The sequence below is a fragment of the Oncorhynchus kisutch genome, linkage group LG2, assembly GCF_002021735.2.
Source record: "Oncorhynchus kisutch isolate 150728-3 linkage group LG2, Okis_V2, whole genome shotgun sequence".
NCBI classification, from domain to species: domain Eukaryota; kingdom Metazoa; phylum Chordata; class Actinopteri; order Salmoniformes; family Salmonidae; genus Oncorhynchus; species Oncorhynchus kisutch.
The window spans coordinates 44,989,255-45,008,884 of NC_034175.2; the positions used below are offsets into that span (position 1 = coordinate 44,989,255).

The window sequence follows — 19,630 nt, forward strand, 5'->3', positions numbered from 1 at the left end:
GTGGACACCCCTTCAAATTACTGTTCTGATATTTCAACCACGCCCGTTGAGACAGGTTGGCACATTCATAGGATGCCAACTTTCCAACAGGTCAATTCGTCAAATTTCTGCCCTGCTAGAGCTTCCCCGTTGCTTTAATTGTGAAGTGGAAACGTCTCTGAGCAAAAACGGCTCAGCCACGAAGTGGTAGGCAACACAATCTCACAGAAAGGGACTGCCGAATGCTGAAGAGCGTAGCGCATAAAAATCATGTGTCCTCGGTTGCAACACTCACTACTGAGTTCCAAACTGCCTCTGGAAGCAATATCAGCAGAATAACTGTTCGTCGGGAGCTTCATGAAATGGGTTTCTATGGCCGAGCAGCCGCACACAAGCCTAAGCTCACCATGCTTAATGCCAAGTGTCAGCTGGAGTGGTGTAAAGCTCGCCGCCACTGGACTCTGGAGCAGTGGCAGCACGTTCTCTGGAGTGATGAATTATGCTTCACCATCTGGAAGTCCGACGGACTAATCTGGATTTGGTGGATGCCAAGAGAACGCTACCTGCCCCAATGCATAGTGCCAACTGTAAAGTTTGGTGGTGGAAGAATAATGGTCTGGGCTGTTTTCATGGTTCAGGCCCCTTAGTTCCAGTGAGAGGAAATCTTAATGCTACAGCATACAATGACATTCTAGATGATTCTGTGCTTCCAACATTTTGGCAACAGTTTGGGGAAGGCCCTTTTCTGTTTCAGCGTGACAATGCCCCCGTGTGCAAAGCGAGGTCCATACAGAAATGGTTTGTCGAGATCGGTGTGGAAGAACTTGACTGGCCTGCACAGAGCCCAGACCTCAACCCCATCGAACACATTTGGGATGAATTGGTAGGCCGACTGCGAGCCAGGCCTAATCGCCCAACATCAGTGCCTGACCTCACTAACGCTCTTGTGGCTGAATGGAAGCAAGTCCCTGCAGCAATGTTCCAACATCTGGTGGAAGGTCTTCACAGAAGACTGGAGGCTGTTGTAGCAGCAAAGAAGGGACCAACTCCATATTAATACCCATGATTTACCCATGATTTTGGAATGAGATGTTCGACGAGCAGGCGAGCAGGTGTCCACATACTTTTGGTCATGTGGTGTATTTCAAGTTTAGCAAACTTGGATCTATTTGCTAGTTAACAAGGCAGAACAGTTTAATTGTTATGAACACACCCTTCTCTCCTTCTCTCTTTCTTTCTCTCTCTCGGAGGACCTGAGCCCTAGGACCATGCCCCAGGACTACCTGACATGATGACTCCTTGCTGTCCCCAGTCCACCTGGCCATGCTGCTGTTCCAGTTTCAACTGACCTGAGCCCTAGGACCATGCCCCAGGACTACCTGACATGATGACTCCTTGCTGTCCCCAGTCCACCTGACTGTGCTGCTGCTCCAGTTTCAACTGTTCTGCCTTATTATTATTCGACCATGCTGGTCATTTATGAACATTTGAACATCTTGGCCATGTTCTGTTATAATCTCCACCCGGCACAGCCAGAAGAGGACTGGCCACCCCACATAGCCTGGTTCCTCTCTAGTTTTCTTCCTAGGTTTTGGCCTTTCTAGGGAGTTTTTCCTAGCCACCGTGCTTCTACACCTGCATTGCTTGCTGTTTGGGGTTTTAGGCTGGGTTTCTGTACAGCACTTTGAGATATCAGCTGATGTACGAAGGGCTATATAAATAAATGTGATTTGATTTGATTCTCTCCATTTCCAATTGTTTGTACAGCGTGCTAGCCTATCCACTTTGTTCAGATGTTGAAATCAAGTGGCCTACTTTATTTCTCAGAATGAGAATGAGTTGTGTTTTATGCTTATTGCACATTTTATAAAACACAGACTAGACAGCTAGTATAGCGGTACGTGGTATCGCAATGCCATTCGCCAGAATCAATCTTCATTGATACTCCTGTTTTAGTAGGGTCCGTGCAATCCGGGATCCTTGGGATGTCACTACCCCATTGAAGTTGACATTTAAAATGGTTAAGGTTAGGGTTAAGTAAGTGTTATGGTTAAGATAAGGTTGGGTTTTTGGGTAGGGATGTGCCAAGGATCCAGGAATTGCAATGACCATTTTAGTAGGCTCTGCTCTTTGTACAATCTGAGGAATTGAGACATAAAAAGGGTATAGTTAAAGTTTTTATCTGTATCAAAAGAGGTCTTAGGTGATGGACGCCCCCACCTTGGTGGTGTAGAGCAATGTTGGAATTTTTAAGACAATTTTCTACAATTCTACAAATTGGAGCTCCATGGAGCTGAGAAATGTTTGCGGTTTTAAAACAAATTTCCTGAAATTCTATACATTTTGCCATAGCTAATGCTATGTTATTTTGCTCAAATATAATATCAAAATCTATACTGCTAAAAGTATTGTTTTTGGAATTTTCAATTCTCCCTGACTTTTGGTGATTGTTAGTTCTCAAAGATGATATTATTTAAAACTATATCTGCATTATCTTTTCTACAAAATTTATAGCAGGTTTTAATAATTTAAGTCAACATTGAAAGCATCCCCCCAAATATATATATTTTTACACTGTTTGGATTTAGGCGACCTGAAAAAACTCTTAGTCCAAGGTTGCCAGTCCAAGGATTTCAATGGCAGAATAATCCCTGAATTAGAAAGGTTCTCCTCTACTACAGTAAAATAATGTATCAATGTGTTTCAGTGTCTATATGACGATTCTGTCAACAAATGGGGCGGGTCAATGCAATAGTCCGGTGGCCATTTGATTCATTGTTCAGCAGTCTTATGGCTTGAGGGTAAAAGCTGTTAAGGAGCCTTTTGGTCCTAGACTTGGTGCTCCGGTACCGCTTGCCGTGCGGTAGCAGAGAAAACAGTCTATGACTTGGGTGACTGGAGTCTCTGACAATTTTATGGGCTTTCCTCTGACACCGCCAAATATGTAGGTCCTAGATTGCATGAAGCTTGGCCCTGGTGATGTACTGGGCCATACGTACTACCCTCTGTAGCGCCTTACGATCAGATGCTGAGCAGTTGCCATACCAGGTGGTGATGCCACCGGTCAGGATTCTCTCAATGGTGCAGCTGTAGAACTTTTTGAGGATCTGGGGACCCATGCCAAATCTTTTCAGTTTCCTGAGGGGGAAAAGGTTTTGCCGTGCCCTCTTCACGGCTGTCTTGGTGTGTTTGGACCATGATAGATTGTTGGTGATGTGGACACCAAGGAACTTGAAACTCTCGATCCGCTCCACTGCAGCCCCGTTGATGTTAATGGGGGCCTGTTCGGCCTGCCTTTTCCTGTAGTCCACAATCAGCTCCTTTGTCTTGCTCACATTGATGGAGATGTTGTTGTCCTGGCACCATACTGCCAGTTCTCTGACCTCCTCCCTATAGGCTGTCTCATTGTTGTCGGAAGTCCAGGATCCAGGTGCAGAGGGAGGTGTTTACTCCCAGGGCCCTTAGCTTAGTGATGAGCTTTGTGGGCACAATGGTGTTGAACGCTGAGCTGTAGTCATTGAACAGCATTCTCAAATACTGCCCTTCGCTTCCTTGGGCACAAGGACCACTATGGAGCTTATTAAGGAGTTAACTCATAGGCTGTCTGCCATCCCTGAGAACCCTGCTTACCTCCTCCGGGGGGAGATATTCTGGAGATCCTGGTACCTGTCGGGGCTTTCTTTCTCAGTGCTCGCTTATTTTTGAGCTACAGCCATCATTGTTCCCTTCGGACCGATCGAAGATAGCGTGTATTATTACGCTAATGTCGGAAAGGGCGCTCTCCTGGGCTACGGCTGTTTGGGAGCAACAATCCACCCTCTGTTGTCATCTGGAGGAATTCATGGTGGAGGTGAGGAAGGTATTTGAGTCTCTGGAATCCGGGAGTGAGGCGGCCAGTAAACCTCTTGATTTAACTCAACTCCCATAGTGTGGCAGACTACGAGGTTGATTTTCGCTCGTTGGCCGCCAAGAGTTCCTGGAATCTGGAGTCTCTCTTTGATACCTTTCTTCACAGATTATCCGAGGTGGTGAAGGATGAAGTCGAGAATTGCAGGTGGATCTTGACTCCCTCATCACCCTCACCATTAAAATTGATGGACGCTTAAGGGAACGTAGGAGTGAGAGGAGGCCTGGCCTCGGGCACACTCGTTCACCCGCTATGGCTCGCTCACTTTTAAAGGAATCCGGAAGTTCCTGAAGGCAGTTTTCCCGAGAGGATTAGAAGCCACCTGAGCTCCCTCGTGAATTATTAAAGATGGTTGAGTTGGATTCTCCTGAGCCTATGCAATTGGGAAGAGCTAGGTTATCGGTTGGGGAACGCTCACGTAGGTTGAATTCCAATTGTTGTCTGTACTGTGGAGGGGCAGGACATTACATACCTACCTGCTCTGTTAGGAAACCTTTGTGTCTGGTGGGTACAAGTACTTTGGTGAGTCAGACTGGGAGTTCCCTAATTCCCATCACCCGCACACCTTTCTTTGTGCTTGTGCTGTGGGGAGACCAATCTAAGTCTCTGAGTGCTTATTGACTCTGGGGCGGATGAAAGTTTTATGCATACTACTATTGCTTCTGAGCTAGGTATTCCCATTCAACCGCTCTCGGTTCCCATGGATGCCGGTGCACTGGACGGCCGCTCAATAGGTGGAGTCACGGATTTCCAGTAACCACAGTGAGACCATACAGTTCCTCCTCATTGCATCTCCCTATGTTCCTGTTGTCTTGAGGTTTACCTGGCTTCAAAAACATAACCCTGTTATTGACTGGACCACAAGCTCCATCATGGGTTGGAGCCCATTTTGCCATTCCCACTGTCTTCAAGCAGCACAGCCTTTCCCCAGACGTCTTCCTCAGGGCGTCAGCAAGGCTTTGGATGTTTCTGTCATTTCCATTGAGTACCAGTGGGATCTTCACCCAGGCACCACACCACCTTGGGGTCAACTATATTATCTATATGGGCCGGAGACCAAGGCTATGGAGGAGTACATAGAGGAGTCTCTGGCTACTGGGGCCGTCTGTCCGTCTGCATCTCCTGCAGACGCAGGGTTTTTCTTTGTGGAGAAGAAGGACAAGACCCTGTGTCAGTGCATTGACTACCGGGGACTGAATGACATTACTATCAAAAATCGTTACCCCCTACCACTTCGGCATTTGAACCTCTCCAGGGGGCCACCATTTTTTCCAAGTTGGACCTTCGGAATGCCTACCACCTGGTTCAGATACACAAAGGGGATGAGTAGAAGACAGCCTTCAACCGTTTGGACTCACCAACACCCCTGCTGTCTTTCAGGCTTTGGTAAACAATGTGCTCCGGGACATGCTCAACCGTTTTGTGTTCGTCTACCTTGATGACATCCAGTTTTTTTCCCGGTCTACCCAAGAACATGTTCTACACGGGCAGGTCCTTCAGCGCCTCCTGAAGAACCAACTGTTCGTGAAAGCTGAGAAGTGTGAGTTCCACCGCTCTACAATCGCTTTTCTAGGATATGTCATTGCTGAGGGTAATGTCCAGATAGATCCTGGAAAGGTGAAAGCAGTGGTGGATTGGCATCAACCTACGTCCAGGGTGCAGTTGCAACGTTTCCTAGGATTTGCAAACTTCCTTCGGGTTTACAGCACCCTGACGGCGCCCCTCTCGGCACTCACTTCTCCCAAAGTACCGTTCAGAGGGTCTCCTGCTGTCAACAAAGCCTTTGTGGACCTGAAGCATCGGTTCACAACAGCACCCATCCTCATCCATCCGGACACGTCGCATCAATTTGTGGTTGAGGTGGATGCTGGAGTGGGGGGAATCCTGTCCCAGCGATCTGCCCAGGACCAAAAGCTTCATCCCCGTGCCTTCCTGTCTCATCGTCACAATTCTGCAGAGAGGAACTACGATGTAGGCAACCGAGAACTCCTGGTGGTCAAGATGGCATTGGAAGAGTGGAGGCACTGGCTGGAAGGAGTAGAACAGCCATTCTTGGTCTGGACCGACCATAAAAATCTGGAATATCTCCTTACAGCAAGCGCCTTAACTCCAGGCAGGCCCGGTGGGCTCTGTTGTTTACCAGATTCAACTTCACCATTTCCTACCGCCCATGGTCCAAAAATGTGAAGCCTGACATTCTCTCTCACCTATACAGTTCCTCTGCCACACCCTCGGTCACCAAAACCATTCTCCCTAACTCATGCCTAGCAACCACTGTGAATTGGGGTATTGAGACCCTGGTTCACAAGGCACAACGCTCCCAGCCTGGACATGAAAGGGGCCCGGCTAACCGGTTGTTTGTCCCCAACTCAGTTCGGTCCCGGGTCCTGGAATGGGATCATTCTTCCAGGCTAACCTGTCATCCTGGTTCCCACCGTACCCTAGCTTTGCCTCGACAACGTTGCTGGTGGCCCACAATGGTTCCTGACCTCTTTGCCTTCGTCGCCGCATGCACAGTGTACGCCCAGAACAAGACTCCATGGCAAGTTCCTTCTGGCCTTCTTCAGCCACTACCGGTGCCTCCTCATCCCTGGTCCCATATCTCTCTGGACTTTGTCACTGGGCTTCCCCCATCTGATGGCAACGCCGTAATTCTGACAGTGGTGGATCTGTTTTCTAAGGCCGCTCATTTCATCCCTCTCCCTAAACTACCCTCTGTCAAGGAAGGCCCAGCTCATGGTGCAGCACGTCTTCCAGATCCATGGTCTCCCAGTGGACATGGTTTCCGACCGGGGTCCTCAATTCTCATCTCAGTTTTGGAAGGCGTTCTGACCTCTTATTGGGGCATCGGCCAGTCTATCCTCCGGATTCCATCCCCAAGCGAGCTAATCAGGACCTGGAGACCACCTTAAGATGCCTGGTCTCAACTAGAGGTTGACCGATTAATTAGGGCCAATTTCAAGTTTTCATAACAATCGTAAATTGGTATTTTTGGATGCAGATTTTTTTACACCTTTATTTAACTAAGCAAGTCAGTTAAGAACACATTCTTATTTTCAATGACGGCCTAGGAACGGTGGGTTAACTGCCAGGGGCAGAACGATTCAATCTTACGGTTAACTAGTCCAACTAGTCCAACGCTCTAACCACCTGCCTCACGAGGAGCCTGCCTGTTACGCAAATGCAGTAAGAAGCCAAGGTAAGTTGCTAGCTAGCATTAAACGTATCTTGTAAAAAACAATCAATCAATCATAATCACTAGTTATAACTATACATGGTTGATGATATTACTAGTTTATCTAGCGTGTCCTGCGTTGCATATAATCGATGCGGTGCGCATTCGCGAAAAAGGACTGTCGTTGCTCCAATGTGTACCTAACCATAAACATAAATGCCTTTCTTAAAATCAATACACAGAAGTCCAGGTTAGCAGGCAATATTAACCAGGTGACATTGTGTCACTTCTCTTGCGTTCATTGCACGCAGAGTCAGGGTATATGCAACAGTTTGGGCCGCCTGGCTCATTGCGAACTAATTTGCCAGAATATTACGTAAATATGACATAACATTGAAGGTAGTGCAATGTAACAGCAATATTTAGACTTTGGGATGCCATCCGTTAGATAAAATACGGAACGGTTCCTTATTTCACTGAAAGAATAAACGTTTTGTTTTTGAAATGATAGTTTCTGGATTCGACCATATTAATGACCTGAGGATCGTATTTCTGTGTGTTATTATGTTATGATTAAGTCTATGATTTGATAGAGCAGTCTGACTGAGCGATGGTAGGCACCAGCAGGCTCGTAAGCATTCATTCAAACAGCACTTTCGTGCGTTTTGCCAGCTGCTCTTCACTGTGCTTCAAGCATTGAGCTGTTTATGACTTCAAGCCTATCAACTCTCGAGATTAGGCTGGTGTAACCAATGTGAAATTTCTAGCTAGTTAGTGGGTTGCGCGCTAATAGCGTTTCAAACGTCACTCGCTCTGAGACTTGGAGTAGTTGTTCCCCTTGCTCTGCATGGGTAACGCTGCTTCGAGGGTGGCTGTTGTCGATGTGTTCCTGGTTTGAGCCCAGGTAGGAGCGAGGAAAGGGATGGAAGCTATACTGTTACACTGGCAACACTAAAGTGCCTATAAGAACATCCAATAGTCAAAGGTATATGAAATACAAATTGTATAGAGAGAAATAGTCCTATAATTATAATTGTTTTCCCAAGTGTATTTATCCCTGTGTTTCCTGTCTCTCTGTGCCAGTTCGTCTTGTATGTTCCCAAGTCAACCAGCATTTTTCCCCGTTCTGCTGCTTCTCCTTTTCCTAATCCTCACGGTTTTGACCCTTGCCTGTTTCTGGACTCTGTACCCACCTGCCTGACTGTTCTGCCTGCCTTGACCATGAGCCTGTCTGCCACTCTGTACCTCCTGGACTCTGAACTGGTTTTGACCTTTTGCCTGTCCACGACCATTCTCTTGCCTACTCCTTTTGGATCATTAAACATCTTAAACTCCAACCATCTGCCTCCTGTGTCTGCATCTGGGTCTCGCCTTGTGTCATGATAAAGACGTGAAAAAAATATATTTTTGCTAACGTATGATGGGGGTCCCTGGGTCGCCGGTTTGCCTGGGAGGGGGTCCCTGGGAAAAAAAAGGTTGAAAACCCCTGCAGCTGACAATGAACGCATGGCCTAGATTTCATGTTTCCAGAAAGTGCCATAGCTAGGCTATTTGGCATATGGTGATTACACCTAGTAGGCTAAACATGTAGGCTAACCTAGGTAAGGCCCAACGAATTAAGTATCCATCCAACTGAATTTGATATTTCCTACTCACTGCCTTTGCATCAAGTGGTGATAATGTAGTGCTGAGCTGAGCTCCTAATCAGCTGAGCTCCTAATCATATGTGATAGCCCACATAACGTCTCACCCTACTTCTCTGTAAGCTAGGAAGCTATCGAGCTTAGCTCCAGGCATCAGCAGCACTGTTCTCTTCACTGCTCTCTCTGTCTTCAGAGGTTTCCTCTGACCCAGCTTCAGCACAGTCTCCTGGGACCAGCCCACAGGAAACAGCTCCTCTCAGCCATATCATGAATGACAGCCAAGCCCCAGCCAGTCAGCCAACACAGCAGTGTTGGTTTAGGCCGAGAGCAGTGGGAGAGACAGGGCCTGACGCCCATCCCTATTTCTGGGGAGGAAATCGGCAGGTCAGTAAGGCAAAGGACAGCTTCTCATGCAGACGATTCGGATAAGATGGGGGAAATCTGTGGACAACACAAGTTTCTGTCTGCCTTTCCTCGTCAATTTGCAGCCAGTCATGAGAAAGTAATTACTGTCATGCATTTGTTGCTGCTGGGGAAAGTGGAATCACATGCACAAAATGAGGTTAGGCATGTTAGGGCAGGAGGGTGAATCAGGAGAACAGACCTGTGACATGCATAAGAGATGCTGCCTCACCAGTTGTTCAGACTTAAGCCTAAGCTCCAGTCAGTGTTTTATTGAAACGGTTCACCTCCAAAAGTACTTTAGCTAGAGGTTGATAAGGAGTACTTATGAAAACGACAGAACAAATCCACAAGCTGAACAAACATGGTTTTTGTTCATATGATATTACATCAAAACTGTAAAAGTGGGCCAACATGGCTAGCCTATCATTCAGTTTACTAAAGAACACATCAATATGTTTTAGGGAAAATGTGGGCTAAATCACAGCGGAAACCACTGTCAAAGTTGAGCCAATAGGAATGTCAGTTACAGACAACACTCGAGGAACTCTTCTTAGACAAGAGGCTATTCAGCAGAACGAATCGTGACATAATCACATGACTGAGGCATTTGTATATTTTCTAACCAGTCTCTTCCCATCCCCCTTCCATCAGCTAACAACAGAGCCTCTCTCATTCTCTCTCCTGCGTGCTCTGAACAGTCCATATAGAAATCATAGGCCTACATGTTTTAGGCTGAGATGTATCACTTAATATCATCACAGATAGTGGTTGATGCAAGCACATGGAAATCCTGATTATGAATCAATATTTCACTTGAACTGCAGCAGGAAATCAATTCACCTTAGAAATGAACAAGTTAGCATGCATTACAGTATCCCCTTTCAGGACAGAAGCTGGACAGACACAGTTGCTATAGTGATGTGCAGAACAGAAGTGATGACATTGAGCCTAGTGTCATTAAAATCAGTTGAAGTGCAGTCTATGAAACCCTATAGTCTAAAAAAACCCTCATTACAAGAGCAACTGTGACATAACAATAGAGACAATATTGGGTGAAATGAAGCGTGTGTGGGTGGGTTGAGCCAGAGAGGATTTTAATCCTGTTTGCCGAGGGCATTAATGTAGCCTAGCCCACCACAATATTTCAGAATAAACAACTGAAAAGTTAAGCAAATCATTTATTTTTGGAGCAAGAGTATTACACTCAATATACTGCCCCCAGTTGTAAAGCCTCTTCCACATTCACCTCAAGCTAAAATCCATTGCAAGTCTCTGTTCTGAAGGAACCTATGAGTCTTGAGCAGCCTTTCCCCCCCAGGTTCTAATCACCAGCCTCGTGGTGTGATGGCTCCAGTCTCCAAGGGCCCAGTAAGTAGGCTAAGACATTAGATGCATGGTTGGTAGATACAAGCCTTGGAGGACAAGCAGCTCAATGACTGCACTGTTCTGGAAGGAGCTTGGGCAACAGTGTGTGACTCTTTCTAAGATTAATGGCTGGGCAACTAGTGAGGCCCTAAATGTCCTGCCATCCATAGCAATAACAAAAAGTAACTTGCAACACTATCGCCGTCTCCATTAACGGCTTGAGGTGAAAATTCAATGGGCAAAATCAAAAGCAACCCATTTTCACCCTCTCAATAAAGGACTCAAACCTATAGAGGCACTTTGGAAAAATAGGTTCTTTGTATCAATTCCTCTTGATGGTTGTCGGAGCACCAGCCTTGACCGATAGGGACCAGGCCCTTTGGCCAGCGGAGGTAAGGAGATGATTGAACATAAGAATAATCCACGGGGGGAGGGGCAGTGAGAGCTTCTCTGTGGATTAACCCAGGCCCAGCCACAGACAGCCAGGGCCACTGAGGTGAGAGGGAGAATGCATCAGCAGTAATCCCACTGGAAGCCAGCACTAGGTTATAGTTTATATACACCCCATGGGGGATGTCAATTTTGGATTAGAATAAACAGAAAAAACATTACCTGGCACTGAGATGTCTAGTGGGATGAGAGAAACAGCAAACTGCAGAGGTTTTCTGTCACTATTTCCTAACAATAAACAATTTAGTATCTCTTTATCTGTGTTGGCTCCTAGGTCGGTCTAACACAGTTCTCCCAGCACACAAGGCAAAGAATCATGAATCTAACAGAAGAATGGTGCATGACATTGCTTACCTTTAGCGAGTCAAAGCAGGCAATAACTCTTCCGTTTTCAACCTGGCAGCTCTTTGGTGGGTGTGCAAATTTGCATTCCTCATCACTCCGTGAGCAAGTTCCTCTCTGAAACTGCCGACAAACCTCCAATGTCAGCCATTTTGTGTCTCTTATCGAAGATATATTCAGAGCCATGTTAAGAGGTTCCAATTGAACGCTGCAAATTCAATATATCGGTTGACTATAACTCAAAAATGGCCTCACGTAAAGAAGTTCACAACTTTTGGCTGTTTTATTTGTGTTTGAAAAGTTCTCAAATCATATGTAGCAACTAGACAGGACCTCGCATCATAAGCCGGGAGGAAGGCTAATCGATTAATGATCAATCACTCATCAATCAGATTGCACCTATGGCAGACCTCTGAAAAGGTTGAGGGGCTTGCTCTGTGACACCCCCAAGTGTCTCTCCTCCTCCACTGACAAGAACACTCTCAACAATAGTATTTCAAGGCAATGGAGCTCGTTGATAGAATATTAACGAAGATGTGCTTGGTATTGACTTTGCCAACTTCTAATTTGTCAGCTCTTTGTGCTTTGACAGTTCTCCTCTCCACAATAATGCTTTCCTCTTGGATTTCTTAGTCACTGGAGTTGTTCAGAAATTAATTGGAGGCTACTGAAGATTTGCAGCTGAGGTATCCCCTGTCACAGCTCAGACCTGGCCTTAAAGGGAGCGTTGGCTTTCCATGCACATATGGACCACAGAGCAGGTTCAAGTTGGAGATGTTGTCTGAAAGGCACTTTCTGTTGGTGATCTGGAAGATAGGAAAGAGTTAGGTTAGCCTAGTTCTTTTATAAATAATGTATGTTAGTGCTCTTGTTATTACTATACTATTAGCCTACTTTCATTTTATACTGCTCGAGTTGCTATGGGCTCTTTTCACAAACTGAGGCATGGCAACAGCATAGCTTGGGTTAAAAATATCATGATGAATTGTGTCAAGCAATCAAATGTGTTTTAAAAAATGATGTAGGTTACTCTATGATAGGACCATACAGTATGAGTAAACCACCTCCATTACATCCCATCTAATGGACATACACATCCATCTATATGAACAAAATAATTGTGAAAATCATAAAAAAATTATCAACACTCTAGGCAGGATCTAATTTCCTTTTCTCCCAAAGGACTTTCGACTTCTATGGAAAGATACGTAGTGAATAGGCTAATATCAATTGAGACCTTTTGCAATTAGCCTAGTCCTAACTTATGTTCAGATCTGGTAAAAGGCAAGCCCATTTGGGGAAAGTGAATACAAAAAGGTGTATGAAATGTAATTTGTCCTCCTGAAATAATACCTGTCAACTCTACATATCAATTGCACAATACCATTAATGACATAATTACAGTCTACATCAGTTAGTCTACAATAAGAGCTAAATAAACAGGATGAGTAGAGGGAGGCATGCAAATTTGCAAATGCCAAAATTACATAAGGGCTATTCTTAAAAGGCTTACTATGTCGGACAATATAATATGATCCTTATTGGCAGCCTCGGTAAATGTGCGTCTAGGATAACGCTGATGAGGCATGATAGATTATAGGACACAGGTAGGGAGGTGCCTATAACACTCCTGTGACCTCTCCATATTAGTCCAGTTCCCCCCTCAAACTGCTAAACTGTCATTTGAGGTGGTGGGATATTGTTCCCGTGGGATATTGTTGGCCTACGCCATAGTCCTGTGCTAAAATCCTACGAGCTAGACTATTGCAAATGTCAGCCTGTGACGTGGGCCTGTGTCTTAATCGACAGCCACCCGCACAGCAGCCTTCTTCCTACAATCAGAGTGATATATTTGACTGATTAATGCTTCTGACCTTGAATCTGTATTCGGCCTTCGGTTTATGAAATTTTAATTCCATGCACTCTATGTTCGGCACTGTATTTATCCCCGGACAGCCTTTCTATTCAGACAGACAAGTCCAATACGACCACATTATAAATATGCTTGGCGGGAACCAGAGCTGCTGGGGGTACACTAGGAGAAGGACCCCAAACAGTGTGAAGGCCTTGGGGACTGAGTCTAATAATAACATGCAGCGATATCAATTTTGTTGACATCCTGGATGGAAGGACAGAATTCAATTTTAGCCTCAATGTCAGCATGATGCAATGTGGCATTCAACAATTGAAGGGGGACAGAGAGGTAAAACCTACAGAGAGGTAAAGCCTACAGTACAGGGCATGTCTGCCATTCATTTTTACATTGTCCTACACCCACATTTCTGACTCTATTATGTAAGCTTAGGCTACTGAATGCATTGTATTACGCTACATCATAAACAAAGGGTTGAAGATAAATTCAATTGATACCTAGGCTACCTACAAGTCCAGTTAATGACTAAAGTGCAGCAACAATATCGTTCAAATTCTAGCTGATGGCCTTGGGGGGAAAAGTAGGACATCACGTCAAAGAAAAAAAAAACAATTTAATTCAACATCCTTTTCTCCAAGGTCAAAAATGCATGTAATTGGGGTAATTGTGATGTCTGGTACTTTGTGAAGCAACTTTAAATAACTTGTAATTAATAAAGTAGAAGGTAAACTTGCACATCTCTCATGAGAGGTATTATTCTATTGTAAACAGGAGTCCTACAATCTTCTGTATTTTCTGTATAAATTTCATAAAAGTGAGCATGGTTTTGTTGTTATTGGCAAAACATATCAGGGCAACAGAAATATAGAAATGCAACACTATCACTCAATAGTTTGCCCTTTAGCTTAGTGTGGGAGGCTCTGTACTGCCACACTTGTGAATTCAGTAACAAGGTTGTCAATGTGTGAGAGAGAGAGAGAGAGAGAGAGAGAGAGAGAGAGAGAGAGAGAGAGAGAGAGAGACTCATCCTGTTTTGCAGTAGCCCTGGTTTTGATTCTTGTTTATACTTATTCCCTATAAATCAGTTGGATGCCCTAAAGGCAGCTGTAAAATGCAAATTAAGGGAGAGCCTTGAATAATCCCATGGCCCAGAGAATGATACTTTGGTGAAAAAATAGCCTACATTTCCTACAGACTGAACTCATCATGAAAATATTGTTTCCAATTTGACATGTGAGAGGTCTTGGCAAATGTATCATTACTTTTGTTAAGGGAGTTAAATTATTAGCTGCGTATACAAATGAAAATAGGTCTAGGTCAATCTATAGATGCGGTAAAGAGGTCAACGGAACTCGACCAAAACAGTGGAAATGCCATGGAAACGCATGGGAGAAAGATGCCGTGGGGGGAAAGATCCCGAATCTCAATACCCCCCCTGCAAAATTAGCCTACATTTAGGTTATTGTTTATATATGTTATATTATACTGTGATTAAATTATGATTCATTGTTCCAAACATATTGCTCACCATATCTCTTCTGCAGAAGGACAAGAGAGAGCCTTGAGAGAACAAGTTTTGATCAGTCATGGAATTAAATGTGCTGAAAACAAATTGGCTATATATTTAAAAAGATGAAGGACAAGCTAAGAAGGAAAAATAATGGAGTACAACCAACTAGCACAAAAATAATATTGCAATATTGTCAAAACGATACAATAAATCGTTCCCCAAAAATATCCTGATATGTAACTGCATGGCCTTTTTCCTGTATCTCTACCTCGTTATCGCATCTATGGATTCATGGCCTAGTTTGGTCAGTGTTAACCCTGACATTCTGTTTTGTTCGCCTGGGATGAACAACCAGCTCTAGGGCCTAACAGTTACAGAGGTTACTATTGTAAACCATCCAGCTTTCAGCCATGGGCAATGCAAGCAGCAATTTATTGAATCAGAAAGCATATGCACTTCATATTCTAATAGTCTTCAACTACCAACTGAACTGGCACGACCTTAATTATCTTCTTCATGTTAGTTACTAAGGCTCAATTTGCACTGCTGTATGAGAAAATCTGCAGTACTTATCTACAGCAGTCTAGCCACCAGTGAGACCAAACAAATGTGAGAGGAAAATAGATCCTTTCTATCAGTGTGCGCTGTAATTTAGTTTCATGTAGCCTATAACTTCCAAAACAGTTGGAAATAGCACAGGCTGGAACTACTGGTTTTGAGTCAAAATAGAAAAATAAATGGTAATTCATGCAGGGCTGTAAAGTACGGAATTGAATGTTGCATATGTTAATATGAAACCTACAACATAAAAATTTCATAGCCTAGCTTAAAAAATGTGTCAATAGGATAGTACAGAAGAAAACTGTCCCCGGGCCCAAACTCAAACTTTGAATTGGGAAGGGGGAATAGGAAGACCTTTCCATTTTTCTATTTGTGACAGACCCTCTCAAGTTACTTTCCTTGGTGTTTTTTTTCTGTGTTAGATTTGATGAAGAGTTAACACCTGGTGCATCAGAGAATAAATCATGGTTATGAGATGTTGGCCCCCAGTCCTCCAGAGCCATGTACATAAAGAAAACACTCTTATGAACCTTGTGCAAACACACACACTTTTGGAAGTCCATTCAGACATACGACAGACAGACTGGGTAAGTGGTGAAACGCCACAGGAAATTGCAGAGCAGGCGTAAAGGGAGCACCTTGTTCTTTGCTGGCAGTGTGGGAGAAGTAAACTCTCAACATTAACCAGCTAAATGTACATATTAAAGAGGAACAGCCAACCAAAAGCAAATAGAAGAAGCAGTAACTGCAAGAAGAGCATGATCAGTGAAGCAGATTCTAACCACCTCTACGAGTGAAGTCCCCTATCTCTCCCTCTCACCGCATGGTATGCAGCATAATGCAGCAAATTCCTTTATGAACTAGTCAGGAAACAGAGCAGCCAAGGGAAAAAATCCTCTTACCTCATGCAGTGCTGGAGCTCCTCAGTCTCTCTAACATCCACCACAGAGTCTGTGTCGGTAGTCCGACTTCTTCTAATTACTTTCTGTCTAAAGATAATCACCATGTGTATATTTTTCCTTCCCTTCTCAGTGCTGTGTGCTCAGGCCCATGCCTAGACAGGGATTTTCTTTCCACGACAGTGGAGGAAAAGACTGTCTGCTTAACTCTCTAGCTGAAACATTTCCAGCCACCCCCTTCCTGCCTGCTCCTCCGCCTCCAGGAAGACCCTCCCAGCCCTCTCTGGCCAATAGCAGATCAGGCACGGATTTGCTGTGTACTGGCTGCAAAGCTCAGACAGACAGACAACCAGGCTAGCTGCAGATACTCTAATGCAAACCTGTATGCTCTGCTATTTCAGATCATCTTGAGCCAAGTCTTAACATAATTCCTCCTTTGGTTTGGAATTATTATTGTTCACTGTTATAAACAAATTAATATAATCATGTACAGATAAACAAAATAGTGGATGTGTAATAACACATAAGAGCCTACTTTCTCCACTATGCTTTCTCAAGAGGACAAAAATAGTTATAATGATTGCACTGAAAATTGCATAAAGATAAGCAAACAATTTGACATTACACATTATGAAAACAAGCTAGCTATCTCTCTATTTAACCTGTTTCTTTAAAAATGAGGTATCACAATAAAGGTCGTTCCCCCTTCTTTGAATCTGAATTTTAAAAAGCAAGTGACATCAAAGTAACTTGTAATGTGATCTGAGCTTATAGCTAGCTATCTACACTGTACCAACAATAAACAAGTAACTTGGCTGAAGTCTTGGGAGCTAACGTTCACAGTAGCCAGCCATCAGTAGGTAGTAAGCAAACATGCTACGGCTGGCTATATAACGTTAGCCAACGTTAGCAAAGTCCGTGAACGAGCGACCATCACAGCTAGCTACTGCAGCTGGAACTTTGATAGCTAGCACACGCTAACATGAAAACAAAGATTTTATATTATATGTACAAGATAATCGAGTGACCGCTCTAACAATGAAAATACGTCCTCAAAGATGGAATGCAGGCGGGAGGCGATGTCATATAGGACCATTCTAGCCAATAAGGGCAGATACGCGTGTGAACAACAGGCACAACTCCAAAATAAAGTCGTTTTTTAACTTGACGAAATGCCACGTGCGTCCACTTTTATAACGCTGCATTCGTAACAACCTAACCATTAAGAAACGTATATTCGATCAAATAAAACCCACGTAGCAAATTAGCACTCATTTTTTGTTGTTGACCGAATTCGACACTCTCATTGACCACCGTACCTACATTTCTTACTTCATGGTCTTGTCTTCGTGGATACATTTTGGGGTGGAGTAAAGCCTCGCTTCGCCTCTTCCTCTCTGATGACAAACATAATATGCTAGTTTCTGACTGCATGCACTCCCATTTAAGTCTTCGGGATAACACTTTATTATTAGGTACTTTTCCTAACCTGCAATACATGACACATCATAGTTGGGTACATAGCGAGCTAGCTAGGACACTGACAAGCTGAAGCTAGCATTTCTACCTGCTTACCTCATCATCAGGACGACTCGTTCCCCAGCGCAAGCCACCAGTCACGCAGCCAGGGTAGAAAGCACCATGGAACAGAGAAAATCCAAATGTGGAGAGAACAGGTGCTGTTCAACCTTCAACGGTCGACTTAATTATTGTCGTATTACCTAGCTATAGATGAGCTATAACCACTTTCAGAAGAAAGTAACTGGGTGTTTGATTTATCTTCGTTACTTTGTAGCTAGCACGGATTTGACACAACAAGCAACAAGCATTTGACAGCTCGCTCTACGACTGCCAGTTTGATTTATTTGAAGGGGTAACGTAATGCCACTCTATGCCAATGTGCGTACGAAAATTGGAACATCTAGAAGATTCTTTGGAATATAAATATACTTTGAAGATTAAAAGATAAGGCACGTTATTATTTGTTTTTAAAATAACCCAGTTTTGGTTTTAACAAACGTATTAGTGAAATGGAAATCTACAGATCTCCCCACAGCAGCTTGGTACGTTCCAAGCGAATGTCAGGAGGCTCCAGAAGGGCAAGGGTTTGCTTGTTACCAAGGGAACAGCAATGGAACAGTGAGGAAAATTACCGGGATTTTTAGTTTATTACAGGGTTTTAATACAAGGATTTCTCACCCAAAAGAATCAAGGCAGCGTTCTTCCCCGTTTTCTGGGATGTAAAACACTTCCTTTCGTGTTATTCATCTGTTAGTCATAGTATTCATCACTAGAGATTGAACATAAAAAATAGACCTTGTACTATGGGATGTTTCAAAAGCATCAAAACGGATTTATTGCGTGAAATTCGTAGGTGAATAAATCAGAATAGAGAAATCCATGCCACAAGAAGATAGGACTTTTGACCTTTCAATAATATTTTTACACTGATTCGATCTGAATGTACATGTTGTAGTTGAAATCTTAACCTTTTCTTCACAAGGATGCTCTTTTTTCACTCATAGTCTGCCTGGGCCATAGGGGAATAAAGAGCAAGTCAAGCGTCCTCCTGACCCGGCATAACACTCAAGGTCATCGCAGAATAGATCTACAGCAGGCCATAGAAAACCAGAGCCAAACCATGTGGATAAGATAAAGGCTGCACCTTGTTGATTGATGGGATGTTGTGTCGATGCCTCTATAGGTTTATCAAATCAAATACAACAGGTAGACCTTACAGTGAAATGCTTACTTACAACAATACCCCAAAAAATACAATTAGACCTGAAGGTGGATTATCCACATCTAGCCTACTGAAACGGATCATAATTATTCATATAAATGATTTACAAACAGACACACACATTATGTGACATTATAATTCATTTTCATTAATGCCATCATTTATCAGTACATCATAACCCTCACAAGATTATAATTGACAGATTATAAAAAGACAAATAGCTAGGCCTATGCCGAAATAGGTTTCAGAGCGGATGTGTAATAGATTATCAGTCAGGCAAATTGAGTAATGTAATTATCTGGTAGATTGGCTATAGGAAAGGGTTTAGTATGCATTGTAAACTTGTTAACCTTGGATAAGTGGCCATTGAAATCTATCAACCCTGTACTTTTCCTGTGACATGCATGCGTAGCCACTGTGTGGCCATTCTGTTACACATGCATGCAGGACACACACCAGCAGCTGGACATAATGTATCAATCCTAACATTGTTCTTGAGGATATCACACACTAATGAGGTATCGAATTAGCCAACCTATGAATTTATGCAAATCTATAAGGCAGAACACCACATATACGTGTGACATTTCTAAAAATGATCTGAGGAATATTGTGAGGATTTAGTGGGACTCTGGCTTGTTAGGACATTTACACACAGCTGGTCCATTTCTAGTCAGTAAGTCACAGGACTTGTCATTATTTAATCTCTTGTGACAGACCTAGCACTATATTCCGTCACATAACCATGGACCATCTCTTTTCCCTGTCATTTATTGAG

The 19,630-nt window shown here is 43.7% G+C and overlaps 1 protein-coding gene across 27 annotated transcripts in view; it reads right to left on the reverse strand.

The window, feature by feature from the left end:
• The window catches only part of LOC109867098 (muscleblind-like protein 2a), a 37,053-nt gene extending 19,082 nt beyond the window's left edge, over nucleotides 1–17,971 (reverse strand). For 10 of the 27 annotated variants that reach the window (XM_020456139.2, XM_020456149.2, XM_020456094.2 and 7 more), the window contains exons 1-2: nucleotides 17,685–17,942; nucleotides 11,279–12,072 (exon numbers count right to left, since the gene is read on the reverse strand). In XM_020456139.2, the coding sequence (XP_020311728.1) occupies nucleotides 11,279–11,452 (174 nt within the window). In that variant the 5' untranslated portion in view covers nucleotides 11,453–12,072; nucleotides 17,685–17,942. Of the gene's footprint in view, nucleotides 1–11,278; nucleotides 12,073–16,112; nucleotides 16,356–17,684 lie in introns of those variants that run through there. The other 17 variants (XM_031795770.1, XM_031795737.1, XM_031795794.1 and 14 more) reach the window with 8 other exon arrangements.
• Nucleotides 17,972–19,630: the final 1,659 nt, after the last annotated feature.